This window comes from Neolamprologus brichardi, chromosome 3 (genome assembly GCF_056152115.1).
Source record: "Neolamprologus brichardi isolate AB-2024 chromosome 3, ASM5615211v1, whole genome shotgun sequence".
NCBI classification, from domain to species: Eukaryota; Metazoa; Chordata; class Actinopteri; order Cichliformes; family Cichlidae; genus Neolamprologus; species Neolamprologus brichardi.
The window spans coordinates 31,815,236-31,828,344 of NC_142106.1; the positions used below are offsets into that span (position 1 = coordinate 31,815,236).

General features: G+C 43.5%; 2 protein-coding genes across 2 annotated transcripts in view; both read right to left on the reverse strand.

Annotated features, from left to right (window-relative positions):
* Positions 1 to 2,706: 2,706 nt before the first annotated feature.
* Positions 2,707 to 9,197, reverse strand: LOC118455386 (uncharacterized). The gene is made up of 7 exons (XM_087836574.1): positions 9,134 to 9,197; positions 8,803 to 8,923; positions 5,615 to 5,784; positions 4,260 to 4,438; positions 3,815 to 3,977; positions 3,228 to 3,352; positions 2,707 to 3,124 (listed from the first exon to the last, which is right to left on the reverse strand). Exons 1-7 carry the CDS (start codon positions 9,195 to 9,197, stop codon positions 2,816 to 2,818), a joined length of 1,131 nt encoding a protein of 376 aa, XP_087692700.1. The 3' UTR covers positions 2,707 to 2,815.
* A 1,250-nt stretch (positions 9,198 to 10,447) lies between these two features.
* Positions 10,448 to 13,109, reverse strand: part of tesk1b (testis associated actin remodelling kinase 1b) — a 30,074-nt gene continuing 27,412 nt past the window's right edge. The window contains exons 9-11 of the mRNA XM_087836545.1: positions 12,943 to 13,029; positions 12,462 to 12,558; positions 10,448 to 12,383 (exon numbers count right to left, since the gene is read on the reverse strand). Coding sequence (XP_087692671.1) covers positions 11,257 to 12,383; positions 12,462 to 12,558; positions 12,943 to 13,029 — 1,311 coding nt within the window. The 3' untranslated portion in view covers positions 10,448 to 11,256. The remainder of the gene's footprint in view (positions 12,384 to 12,461; positions 12,559 to 12,942; positions 13,030 to 13,109) is intronic.

Sequence of the window (13,109 nt, forward strand, 5' to 3'; positions counted from 1 at the left end):
AAACCCGCAGGACTTCCCAATGTTGCGGAAAGAATGCAAAACCAGCAAAACAGAAGGCAAAAAAGTGAGATGTCAAGATGTTTCTTGTCTTCATGCAGGATGAGGTGCGAGTCACGGGTTAGAGGCAGCAAAGCTCTGATGGGGCAACTGTGAGTCAGAAACATTTTACAGCAATGAATGACAGAAAAATAACACACTATGTTATCGGCAGAGCTGCCGGCAGTATGTGGGGGGTCTAAAGTTTTCCTTGCTCTTGTTTATGAAGTTATGGTTTGGAGTGGAATTCGGCACAAAAAGCAGGGGGGACAAGAACCACTCTCCGAGTAAGTTGACGTTTACACACGCACACAAAACGGCTTCTTTTGGACCTCCCAGATAAACTATTTTTGCTTGACTGATAATTTTCACTCACCATCTAGTTCTCTGACCCTCTTCCTGAAACACTGACTCATATCTGACAGGAATCTGCTTGTAGGTTTCAGATTAGGAGCCACATTTCTATTACTTCATAGCTGACAACAAAACACAATCATAGTGTGAGCAGTAAACTGGTGGCCTCTGTTTATCGCTCTCTCTGCAATGTGATGCCTAATCTGAGAAGGAAAGTTCAGAGGTTAAGCACAGACGGCACCCAAACAAACCTAAGGGAGCCATTATCCACGTCAAAGACGCTCCTTGGCGGGGGTGAACTCATGAAAACTCATTGGACAACCCTGGTGCCCCCTGACCAACCAACACAGCAGCCAGTCTGTTAATTAGAACCAAAATAGAAGACAAGTATTGGGTGCTGAGGACCCATTAAAAGCCTCACAGTAACTCCCAATTAGGACGTAGCCTGTTTCTACAACAGCTGGGTGTTTACAGAACTGGGTGGACTTGAACAAGCATGACAGCGCCCCCCTCAAAAAAAATAAGAAGCAGAATTTAAAAAAACTAAGTAATGGCAATATGCATAAATTATTTTTAAAAATATATTGGTCAAAATGATAGAAAAGGGTAATTAAAAGTAGTCTGGCTATCATATTTCAAACAATATTGCATCGAATGTAATGGATAAACATTTAAAATACAGTAGTACAGTGGCTTGCATGTGAATTGTAAGATAAAAAGGATAACAGCTGAAATAGCTAATAGCACAACTGTGCGTTAATGTGTTGCTACAATCTTCCCAGGAGGTCAGCCCATGTAATAACCTTTAACTATACACATCCAAAATGTGAACAAATGATAGAAATTGATCATTAAAAAGCAACATGGGTAACAGTTAGACATATCTGAGAAGCTAATGATACCACTGATTATCATGGATAGACAATTGAAACACAATACTGCAATGGCTAGCATTTCAGCTGCAAGCTAACAGCACGGATAACAATCGAAATAGCTAATAGCACAACTGAAATTATTTGCTGATAATGGATAACTGGGGGAAAGTGGTCACTGGTGAACACAACGTATCACTGCTGTTTTGTACTAGAAGTAGTTGAATAATGGTTAAAATATTAAGCTAACAGATCTTAATGGTTCAAACTGTTGTCTTTGTAGTTGCAGTGCTGAGCCGTCTGCAGTCATGTGAAAAAGTAAGCAATCGCAGGTTCGGTGTAATCCTATGAAAAACAACATCTTTTACTGCTTCGACAGAAATTAAGAGGGTGGTGATAATCAAATGCACTTGATTACCTGTTCATCAGCAAGTCTGACAGCCTCTATGCAAGCAGACGTTTTGGCAGTTATCTGATTTGTGTTTTAACGCATTGTTAAATCTTCCCAGGAGTTTCCATCCCAGCAAATTCACCTCAAGGTAGACATAGCTTACGGGTTTTTTGCTGTTTCTCAGACACTACAGGGCTCAGTTAGCCACTTAAATGGTTCATATCAGTACAATTAGAAAAAAACTGAGCATTGTTTGATGTGTTTGGAGAGGTTGTCAGAAGAAAGTCTCTTTTCTCTCTAAAAACAAAAAAGGCAGCTCGGCTGAGGTTACAAAGTTGCTTCTGAACAAACCACAAGTTCTGGAACAATGTTCTTTGGACAGATGAGACCTAAGTGGAGATGTGTGGCCATGAAGTACAGCACCACATTTGGAGAAAACCAAACACGTCATAGCCACTGTGACACACGGTGGTGCACGGGTGATGATTTAGACTTGTTTTGCAGGCACAGGGCCTGATTTGGGGCCATGATTTGGGGTACTCCCAAATCATGAGGAGTACCCCATGATTTGGGTACTCGTCTGGATACCCAAATCATGGGGTGTACTTATTTTTTAAGACTCTATCCAGTCTTGTGAAAATGTTCTTTTTAGTGTGATTGTAGTTAACTCAGTTCTGCAGATTTATTTATTTTTTGTAGACAAAAAATCTAACCAGGTGCTCTTGACTTCAGCTAAAGATTTTGTGTATGTGTACTTACAAACTGGGGAAAAGACAATTTCCTGTTACAGTTCATTTTTGAACCTGGGTATCTATTTAACAGTCAGTCTGTAGGTTTCAGTCCTCTCACTTGGTTTTCATCAGCAGAAAAGGTTTTCTGAAACTGTAGTTTTTAAGGCTTCAATTTATCCTATGTTTAGGGCCTTCTTGTCAATGTTTGCTTAAAGGTTTAGCTTCCAAAATCTATGAAGACAACTTGTTGTCAACTTCCAGATAATCATAATGGGTTTGACCATAATAGATGAAACACATCCAAATATTTTAAATGGACCAGTCCATACTTTGAGCAGTTTAGTCTCCTATTTCATCCCTGAGGGAGAAAGAGGCAAACTCCAGCCTTGCAGAGCAACATTCACGAAGAGAAAGCTCTCAACTTTTCAGTATCAGTCTCCATGGGGCCCACATGTCTCTTCAGAAGAGCGAGAAACAGGTGGGATGCTGATGCCAGAGTCCAGGCCGCGATCTAGCTCCATCCCTCCGCTGTCCCAGTACACTTCATCCAATTTGGTGTCATAATTGAGACGATTGCTGGAGTGCATGCTTCCCTGTTTGTGATTTAGATTCTGATTGGACACAATACCAGAGAAGGGCTCGGTGGAAACATGGTCAGGAATAAACTCCAAGTGGATCTCACAAGGGTCGACTGTACCCGGGGACAGAGGAACCAAAGGGATCGGATCTTGAACAGACGACTTAAGGAATGAAAGAAGAAATGTTTTATTCTGGAAAACTGCACGTGTTTAAGTATTTTAGAAAAACAGAGGGTGAAATAAAGTGAAACACAATAAATCATACCGGAGCCTTGGGCTGATTCTCAGTGGCTGGTGTAGCTTGTCTTGATTTTCGTAGATACATGATGAGAATTGGGAAAAGAAGGAGGGAAGTCAGGCCGATTCCCATACACAGCGCCGGCAGCAGCCCTGTAGGGAAGAAATGCATGCAGGTTGAACATGTCTCTGCTCAAAAAAGCATAGAGCTACACTAAATCATTTCAGACCCAAGATTTACAAGTTGCATCACCAGAAAAGCTGCAGGAAGAGGCAAGCCAAGCTTCTGCAGGAGATCTAGCTAACCTCTTGGACTTATGAAGTGTGGTTCACATCATTTAAGGATCCAAGCACAGCTGTCTTTATGAGGCTTTCTTGCAGTTTCATGGGAGGTTCTTAGTATCCTAATAGCACCTAAGCAGTATTTTGGACCTCATAACTAATGAAAGTAGGATCTGTTGTGAATGATCCATGGACAGGTCTGTTTTCTGTTCTCAGTGTCAAAACTATAGAAGCAGCAGTGATTTCTTAAGCTATCAAACGTGAAGATGGTTCGGGTTGCTGCTAATTTGGCAACCTCTAGTTTTTAAAGTAAACTGTATCTCATCTCCTCACCTGAACTGGCGACTGTTTCAACGCACTGAGGGGCTGATTTCGGTGAAGCCGCCATGGCAAAGGTTGGGAAGGAGAAGTTGGCCTCAGCGCAATATTTCTGACCCAGAGGCAAACCGGAGAACTCCACATATGACACAACCTCCTGAGTCCAGACTGTGCGGCTCTGCAAGAAACAAGCATGTATAATGTGTAGCTGGTACTACTACCACTACTGGTACTGCTGCTTGAATGATTCAGGTCAATCTTAAGTAGCTTAACAAACAAACATCCCCTTGAAAATGGTCAGGTACAAGGACTGAGCTGAAAATCAGTGACAAAGCAGCCAAAGAAAAACCTAAAACTAACACTACATATTAAAAGTGTATTTAGCTTTAAAGTTCATTTTGAACACAATACTTCCTTGTTCTTAAATATCAGTAGAACTGGAGACAAAGCATAGCCACACCTGGTATTCTGCACCACTGGGCTCAGTATACACAGTCACTGTGGTCCAGGGATCAATCAACTTAGAGATGGGACAGCACCTCTCCAGAGAGCACCTCCTGTTGGCAGCACAGGGGAAGTGCACCTGCACCACCATCTGGTCGTCTTTCAAAGAGACGGAAACAGAAGGAGGACTGAAGTCTGCAAAGGAGAGACAGAGGCTTCAAATTCAAACCACCCATGATATTTGAAAAGTAAACCTGCAGAGTCTCCTCAGTCTGTGGCATATTTTAACTCCGCTTCATTACAGAAACATTAAGGACTAGGGATGGGTACCAGTATCCGGTGCCATCTGACATAAACGGTAGTAACCAGACCGAAAAGCAGCGCACATTTCGGTGCTTTATTTCGGTGCTTTTTTTTACTGAGCTGTGATACACTTTAGATTCTAGTCAATCATTTTACGTTTCCGAGGATAGTAGGCGGGCCCAGGTACGTACGTTCTTTTAGAGCAGCGCTACAGATTAAAAATGCCCAAGGCGAAGAGGTCAAAGTCTGGCTGTACTTCACAGCAAAAGATGCAAACTCAGCAGCCTGCAACAAGTGCTTTAAGGTGATACTGTGATACTGTCAAAGGAGGTAACACCTCAAATCCGATGAAACACCTGGCGACGCATAGCGTTTTCTTTTAAAAGCTGAGAAATGCGCCCTATTTGATAGCTTGCTGCGAGACCTCACACCGAGCACATCTACTGCGGGTGTGGTGCCTGTTATCGGACCCTGAGTTAACAACATCCCCCAAAAACCCGAAGAGGAGAGTCCTGGCCCCTAGCCCTGCCAGTGTAGCAGAAATGATGAGGATGATGATGGCAGCAGCAGCCGTTCTTCTCTGCGTGAGTAGCTTAATGTTGTTCGTGTGTAATTTACGTTGAGTAGGCTAACCACGTTATTACATTAATGCATGTAAGGTGAACTAGCAAACATCATCATAGTTACATGCGGCTGTCTTCTTGTTTGATGGCAGATACTGCCTTCACCCTGGCTAAAAAGGCTAAAATGACCAAAGAAAAAGTGGAAAACAGCTAAACATGAGAGGTTTTTAGACAAAGTTTTTGTTTTTTCCATTGTTTAAGCACTGCTTCCAGCCAAGAGTGATACCATATGTGCCCCATAGCTGCAGAAAAGGCTAACATTGTTACCTTTTTACAAAATAACAGCTAAACATGAGAGGTATTTGGACCAATTTTGTGTTCTCCATTCTTTAAGCACCGGTTTGAGCACCGTTTAAGCACCGGCACCATTTCAAAAGTACCGGTTTGGCACCGGTATCGGATAAAACCTAAACGATACCCATCCCTATTAAGGACTGTTACTTACTGAAGTCACTGTAGTCAAACTTGCATGGTTTGAGCCACACAGTGGAGCTGGGACTGAGGTGAACACCAAGGCGAATCATGTTGTAGAGCTCAAAGTTTGAGAAGACCTGAGAGATATCACAGTTTCGGGATGAGATCCAGATGCACCATGGCACATCCTGCCACGGGTCCCTGCAATAGTAACACCAAAATTAAAGAACAAGTAAGTATTGCATTTAGAATTAACTTTAAAGTTACATATGGTATAATTCAACCATATATGCATACCATTTAAATATGTAATGTCATGCAAAGCAGACTCTGCAAAAGTCTTAAGCCAACCCTTTTTTCTTTGGCTCAGACTATCCTGTCATTTTTAAAGTGCTCTTGAACAATAGTTCTGCAGGCTTCCTGTAGGTCTCTTAAGTTTTTTCTTTGGATCTTGGATGCTTTTTCATCCATTTTCAGTCCAGTCCTTGTACTCGGGGGTTTTGTCTACAACCAAGTTTTGTGTCTACACTTAACAGACGACTTAGAAAACAGCCAATTTAAACATTTATCTTTAGGGGCTACTAGCAGCCTGTCACAAAACACATAGTATAAAACACAGTGGAGGCTCGTTCATGGTTTCTGTATCTCTATTTTAGTCAGTGCTGTTGGAAATTTTGTCAACATTGATGAAATTATGAACACAGAAAAGTACAATTTTTATCCACAATGTAATATCACTTCACACTGGCAGCAGCTTCATTTTTCAGCACCACAGTGATCCCAGGTGGTCATACCAAATACTGACTCTTAGAATTGTACAATCTCTATTTTTGCCTCATATTCTCCATTTTCATGCATGTTTGCTCATGTTTCAATAATTTATCATTTCCCATTCTCCTAGCAAAATCTGAAGAAATGAGGGCTGGCTCAAGAAGTTTCACAGTACCTTAGATGTTAGTATGAGACCGGTTAATAGATACATTGGGCATTTGTTGCATTTCAATCTTCTTAGTTATTTTCATTACGTCCAGTGGAGATTTACTTGGGAGTTTATTAGAGACACCAGTTGACAATAATACCTCCCAACAGTTCTGCATTCTGAATTTTACATGTGTGACGCTCATGATGTTCCGTTTTCTTGTAACTGTGTGATCATTTTAAAGGCCTCATTTTTGGTACTGATGAACTCCTCTGTATTATATATACTCTTGTTTGCCTTTTCACGAGAATCTAAATTATTTGTGTTTCTTGTTATACACATACAGTGGGGCAAAAAAGTATTTAGTCAGCCACCGATTGTGCAAGTTCCCCCACTTAAAACGATGACAGAGGTCAGTAATTTGCACCAGAGATACACTTCAACTGTGAGAGACAGAATGTGAAAACAAAATCCATGAATTCACATGGTAGGATTTGTAAAGAATTTATTCGTAAATCAGGGTGGAAAATAAGTATTTGGTCAATAACAAAAATACAACTCAATACTTTGTAACATAACCTTTGTTGGCAATAACAGAGGTCAAAGGTTTACTATAGGTCTTTACCAGGTTTGCACACACAGTAGCTGGTATTTTGGCCCATTCCTCCATGCAGATCTTCTCAAGAGCAGTGATGTTTTGGGGCTGTCGCCGAGCAACACGGACTTTCAACTCCCGCCACAGATTTTCTATGGGGTTGAGGTCTGGAGACTGGCTAGGCCACTCCAGGACTTTCAAATGCTTCTTACGGAGCCAGTCCTTTGTTGCCCGTGCGGTGTGTTTTGGATCATTGTCATGCTGGAAGACCCAGCCTCGTTTCATCTTCAAAGTTCTCACTGATGGAAGGAGGTTTTGGCTCAAAATCTCACGATACTTGGCCCCATTCATTCTGTCCTTAACACGGATCAGTCGTCCTGTCCCCTTGGCAGAAAAACAGCCCCATAGCATGATGTTTCCACCCCCATGCTTCACAGTAGGTATGGTGTTCTTGGGATGCAACTCAGTATTCTTCTTCCTCCAAACACGACGAGTTGAGTTTATACCAAAAAGTTCTACTTTGGTTTCATCTGACCACATGACATTCTCCCAATCCTCTGCTGTATCATCCATGTGCTCTCTGGCAAACTTCAGACGGGCCTGGACATGCACTGGCTTCAGCAGCGGAACACGTCTGGCACTGCGGGATTTGATTCCCTGCCGTTGTAGTGTGTTACTGATGGTGACCTTTGTTACTTTGGTCCCAGCTCTCTGCAGGTCATTCACCAGGTCCCCCCGTGTGGTTCTGGGATCTTTGCTCACCGTTCTCATGATCATTTTGACCCCACGGGATGAGATCTTGCGTGGAGCCCCAGTTCGAGGGAGATTATCAGTGGTCTTGTATGTCTTCCATTTTCTGATGATTGCTCCCACAGTTGATCTTTTCACACCAAGCTGCTTGCCTATTGTAGATTCACTCTTCCCAGTCTGGTGCAGGTCTACAATTCTTTTCCTGGTGTCCTTCGAAAGCTCTTTGGTCTTGGCCATGGCGGCGTTTGGAGTCTGACTGGTTTAGGCTGTGGACAGGTGTCTTTTATACCGATGATGAGGTCAAACAGGTGCCATTCATACAGGTAACGAGTGGGGGACAGAAAAGCTTCTTACAGAAGACGTTACAGGTCTGTGAGAGCCAGGGATTTTCCTTGTTTGAGGTGACCAAATACTTATTTTCCACCCTGATTTACGAATAAATTCTTTACAAATCCTACCATGTGAATTCATGGATTTTTTTTTCACATTCTGTCTCTCACAGTTGAAGTGTACCTCTGGTGCAAATTACTGACCTCTGTCATCATTTTAAGTGGGGGAACTTGCACAATCGGTGGCTGACTAAATACTTTTTTGCCCCACTGTAATTCAGTATTCTTATTGTAATCAGCATGCACAATGTAACTGCAGTTATATATTAACAGCTGATCCAATGCCAAATCCAAAAGTGTCTGAAGACAGTAAAATCATGATCATCTAATTTAATGTACCCAATGCTGTAGACACCAGCAGAAATAAGGCTATAAAGTGTGCTGAGATAAAAGTGAGCTCAAAAAAAAAAAAAAAATTAAACGTGACACAATGAACTGCAAAGTGTCTGTGCACTGGTGGGAGTAAATTCAGAGTGTGTGAGGTTACAGGAATATGTCTCTCTCTCTGACTGACACACACACACACACACACACACACACACACACACTCACTCAGACAGACTTACCCCTGCGTCTTTGTCTGCACAGTGTAGGTGGTATTAGGACTGGCATGGGGACAATCCCACTGCAGGAGGCAACCTAAGTCCAGTGATTCCACTGCAGTGTAACAGACTAACTCGCTCGACCCTGGGAAGTTCGCACGAAACCCGTACACCAAAAATAGACACACATAACACACACAGAGGTTCTCATTGGTCAGCAGAGTCCGATTGTGCCAATTTTGTTAACACTTTAAAGCATGAGCGCACACAGAGGGAGAAGACGACCTGATGCAAACTGGTTTTTAGCACAGTTTGAACAGGGGGCTTTAACAGCAACGCTGTCTTCAGTTCCTACCTGTGATGAACAGGGTGTACAACCCCAGCAGCACCATCAACCAGGTTATACTATGCGTTTCCATGACAACCTGTTGCCCTCTGGATCAGGAAAGGGCTTATAGAGCGTGTAAAGTCCTGGAGGTGACCGACTCCCTTTAAAGCAAGACAAATGCACCTGTAAAGAAGCACTGAGACTGAGTAAGTTGAAGGCAAGAATGAGGGCCTGAGGACAGCAGGACGGTGGAAGGGGTGGAGAGAGAGAAGGATCTAATTGAAGGCTGGTGATTTTGTAAGGGAGAGGAAAGGCTTTAATCTCCTTAAAGAGGAGGGCCATAAAAATCAAGACTGGGATGGTAATGAGATTCAGAATACTTTATTAATCCCAGAGGAAATTACGTGAAGAAAGAAGTGTTCATTTTACTGATCGTTTGGTGCTCCTGTACTCATTAACCCCATTTCAGTTGCCAATTTTATACTTGGCTACCAAACCACAAACACCTTTAAGTCACAAAAAGGAGTATACTTTAAAAAAATAATTTCCTCTCTACCGTTATTAAAGGTGCTTTGCCAAACTGCCACAACACGCGGCAAAACTTTCCAGTTTGCAGCGTTTATACTGAAACAACAAGGATAACCTAAATGTTTATTCAAATGTAGGATTTCCTCTTTGTGATCAACGTCAACCAGACTGCACATTTTCATTCAGTTTATTACTTAATTAAAAACAACAGGTGCTGCAGTGCACTTTATAAACACCCTACAATGTTGGAGAGAAAAACCCAACAATTAGACAACACCCCTACAAGCAAGCACTTGGTGACCGTGGGAAGGAAGAACTTCCCTTTAACAGGAAGATACTTCCAGTAGTACTAATCTATGAGGACGGAGGCTCCACAGGGTTAATCACTATAAAAATATCTGCTTATGAATTTGCAGAATGTCTTTGCAATAAAGCTTCGAGACCAGAAGCTTTCTGGTTTCAGTTTGTAGTCCACTTTGAGGGGAAAAAAAAAAAAGAAAAAAAGAAGAAGAAAGAAGCCCCCCAAAATATTGAACCCCCCCCCCCCCCCCCCAAAACAAGCTTCCATAATGTGGGGAATAAAAGGAGGACTGAATTTTTGAAAATACAGATTTGTCTTTGCTCATCAGATGATGGGTTTCACGACTGTTTAGGATTGCTCCAATGTAAATAAATACAATTGAAGCAGATGGGGGTTGTAGATTTTGGTCATAACTGCTGACAATATATCCTGAAATAGAGATGAAAGACTATAAGAAACACCCCAGGAATCTAAAGCAGCCAAAACAAAGTAGACACAGCAGATCAAAGACATGAGTGCATTCTGTCTTTTTATTCAATGCCATGTTTAAATAATAAGAATCTGTACATCTCTTAAGCAGGTCAAAGACCTTCATTCCCAAATATAATGATAAACAGTTTCCTTATTAACAATAATACAGCTGAAGTGCTTAACCAGGCAATCAGAAGGACCAACAGAGATCATACAGCAACAAAAATAGTCTTAAGAATGGTGTACATCACACACACACACACACACACACACACACACACTGAATCCATCAGACACACACCTGCATTCAATTCACAAACACACCTCAGCAGAGCATCATACACCTGATAATTAAAGACAAAGCAAAACTGTCTGTTCATTCAGCACCAAACATCATTGCAACAACAATAATACTAAGCTGAACATTCCTCATTCCAGGATCCTCTGACATATCAATCTATACAAATATTCAACATCCAACTGATGTGGATCCCAGACTGGAGTGTTTACATGCTGATCAGTTCTGGACGCTGCCGATCAGATCTATACAGGCACGGCTGACGTCACAGGCTGTGCCGCCCTCAGTCCAGCAGAGGGCGTCGCCTGAAAAGTTTTACGTCCCACGGCTTTGTTGGAGAAAATCAGCCGGTTTTGGAGTCTCTCTGTAAAGCGACCCAAACACTTAAGAGTCACCTGTGCACCAAAAAGTGTGTCTGGAAAATAAGCAGAGTATTGCTGCGTTAAAATCTGTGCAAATTTTAAAGAGGACCTGCTTAATTCCCCAGAATGTGACCTTTTGGTGCAGTTTGCACGTCTGCTCTGTGTGCATTTGGTGTTGAAGAATCAGGGTTTATGTTTGCACCCCAGGCAAGGCGAGTCCTGGCTCCAGGCTGGTGGTCGTAGTTGTGGGTGTGGGGGAGGGCGGCAGGCCCTTGGGTCCTGAACAAAGCAGCCCGTGAGAGGCCGCGTGGTCTCCGTTCAAGTTCTTGTAAGGGTTACGCCGTGGTGGAGCTCTCAGACACACTGAGGGGAACCGGAGGCCAGCCAGGCAGCAGCCAGGACATGAGGAGATGACCTCCTCCTGGTCCAGAGAGTGTCCGCTGCCAGAGCCAAAGGGAGAAGAGCCCGCGGGGTCTCCTGTTGGGGAGTGGTAGCCGTTGTTGTTGGTTGTGGGAGTGCTGTTGGTGGCAGTGCTCCAGCCCAGTGGTCGACTCACAACCACATTGTTGTTGACCAAACTGGAGAGCGGCGGCAGGCACGGAGGCCCGTTAGAGATGGCCGACCCCCAGCCGTTTGACAAAGCAGGACTGGATGGTTGTAACGGAGATGAGAAATGGGAAGGAGGAGAGGAAAGTTTGGAGTAAGGAGATGAAGTGCTGTCTTGCATGTCTGGGGAACTAGTGCAGTCCATTGGCTCCTCCTCCCTCCCTTCCTCCTCCTCCTGCTGCTGCTCCGCCTCCTTCTCATGGTCGAACATGTTTACCGACAGCGCCTCGAGAGACAGAGGGAGACCTGAATCACTCGCCCTGTAAGCATCCTTCTCTTCTAGAAGACCGTCCTCTTCAGTTGCCTCGTTCACTTCCGTCTCAGATGGAGACTCCTCAGAGAGAACGGTGTTCGGTGCTGACGTGAGGTGCGGAGGAGGCGTGCAAGGCAGCGAGTGGCAGCGCCTGTGCCTCCTGGGCATGTCAACAGCATCCGCATCAGATGCAGTGGTGTCATCGCAGTCTGGTGGAGGAGGCAGCGTGAAGGTCAGGGAGATGACCGACTTGCTGGGCGTGTCAAACAGCTTGATCTTCCCGCCTTTGAGATCCTCCCTCTGGGAGAAGGGGTTAAACCGAGCAGGAGGAGCCAAGGTAGCAGTAGGCGGCGTCTCTGAAGGATGGAGCATGTCGGATTTGCTGCGGGAGAGACGCTGGTCTAACAGCAGGCCGAGGGATCGCCTTCGCACAGGGCTGACAGGCGGAGAAGTTGCTTCTAAAAGAAGAACAATCGTGTTAGTTTACAGAAGTGAGACCGAGTTCTCTTCAGTGACGCATCTACAGAATGGCTCACCTTTGACAGCTGGTTCGGCCTTCTGTTTTCTCTCAGCTTGTTTCTTCTCCAGCTCTGCTACGATTTGGGAGAAAGATGGACGGAGCTTTGCGTTCATCTGTCAAATTAGAGGAAAAGGATGGAAAGTTAAAACAGGTCATAAAACAGGCAGCAGTTATAAATATAAAGAAACTAAAATGTAGAAGCATCTGAAACACGTCCTCTGGATTTTTGGCATTTAAGCTCAAGTTACAAGAGTCAGTAACTACTGTTCGATCTAAAGATGACAGGATCAAGTGTACAAGCTCTTGGCAAGTGTAACAAAATGCCAATGGACACTTTTCCTTCAAACATCCAAACAATTTGATCTCTCGTACTGAAGCTCAAACCTTTGGTCAGTGCACTGTCATCTTCTTGACTTGTGCATGATGTAACCTCAAGTGCAAAGCGAGCAGCAGTGAGCTAACAGCACATATGACATGAGACAAAATGCATTTCTTACATTACAGCAGGCGATAGCCAAATTCAAGAAGTGAGATGGGCAGTCTGCCACCATATGTCGAAAGGCCTCCACATCCAGACCAAAATCCTGAAAGAACACAAAACTGAATAAGTTCTGTTTCAGTACATGTGAGCACTTTGTTTAAACAGAGTCTCCTTACTCCATCT

What these genes read in the sequence shown, in the direction of transcription:
- LOC118455386 (XM_087836574.1), bottom strand. Translation starts at nt 9,197, where the DNA reads ATGGAAACGCATAGTATAACCTGGTTGATGGTGCTGCTGGGGTTGTAC. An exon ending in CCAGTGGTGCAGAATACCAG is followed by an intron (nt 3,978 to 4,259) that starts GTGTGGCTATGC and finishes TGTTTCTTGCAG; the next exon opens with AGCCGCACAGTCTGGACTCA. An exon ending in AGAATCAGCCCAAGGCTCCG is followed by an intron (nt 3,125 to 3,227) that starts GTATGATTTATT and finishes TCATTCCTTAAG; the next exon opens with TCGTCTGTTCAAGATCCGAT.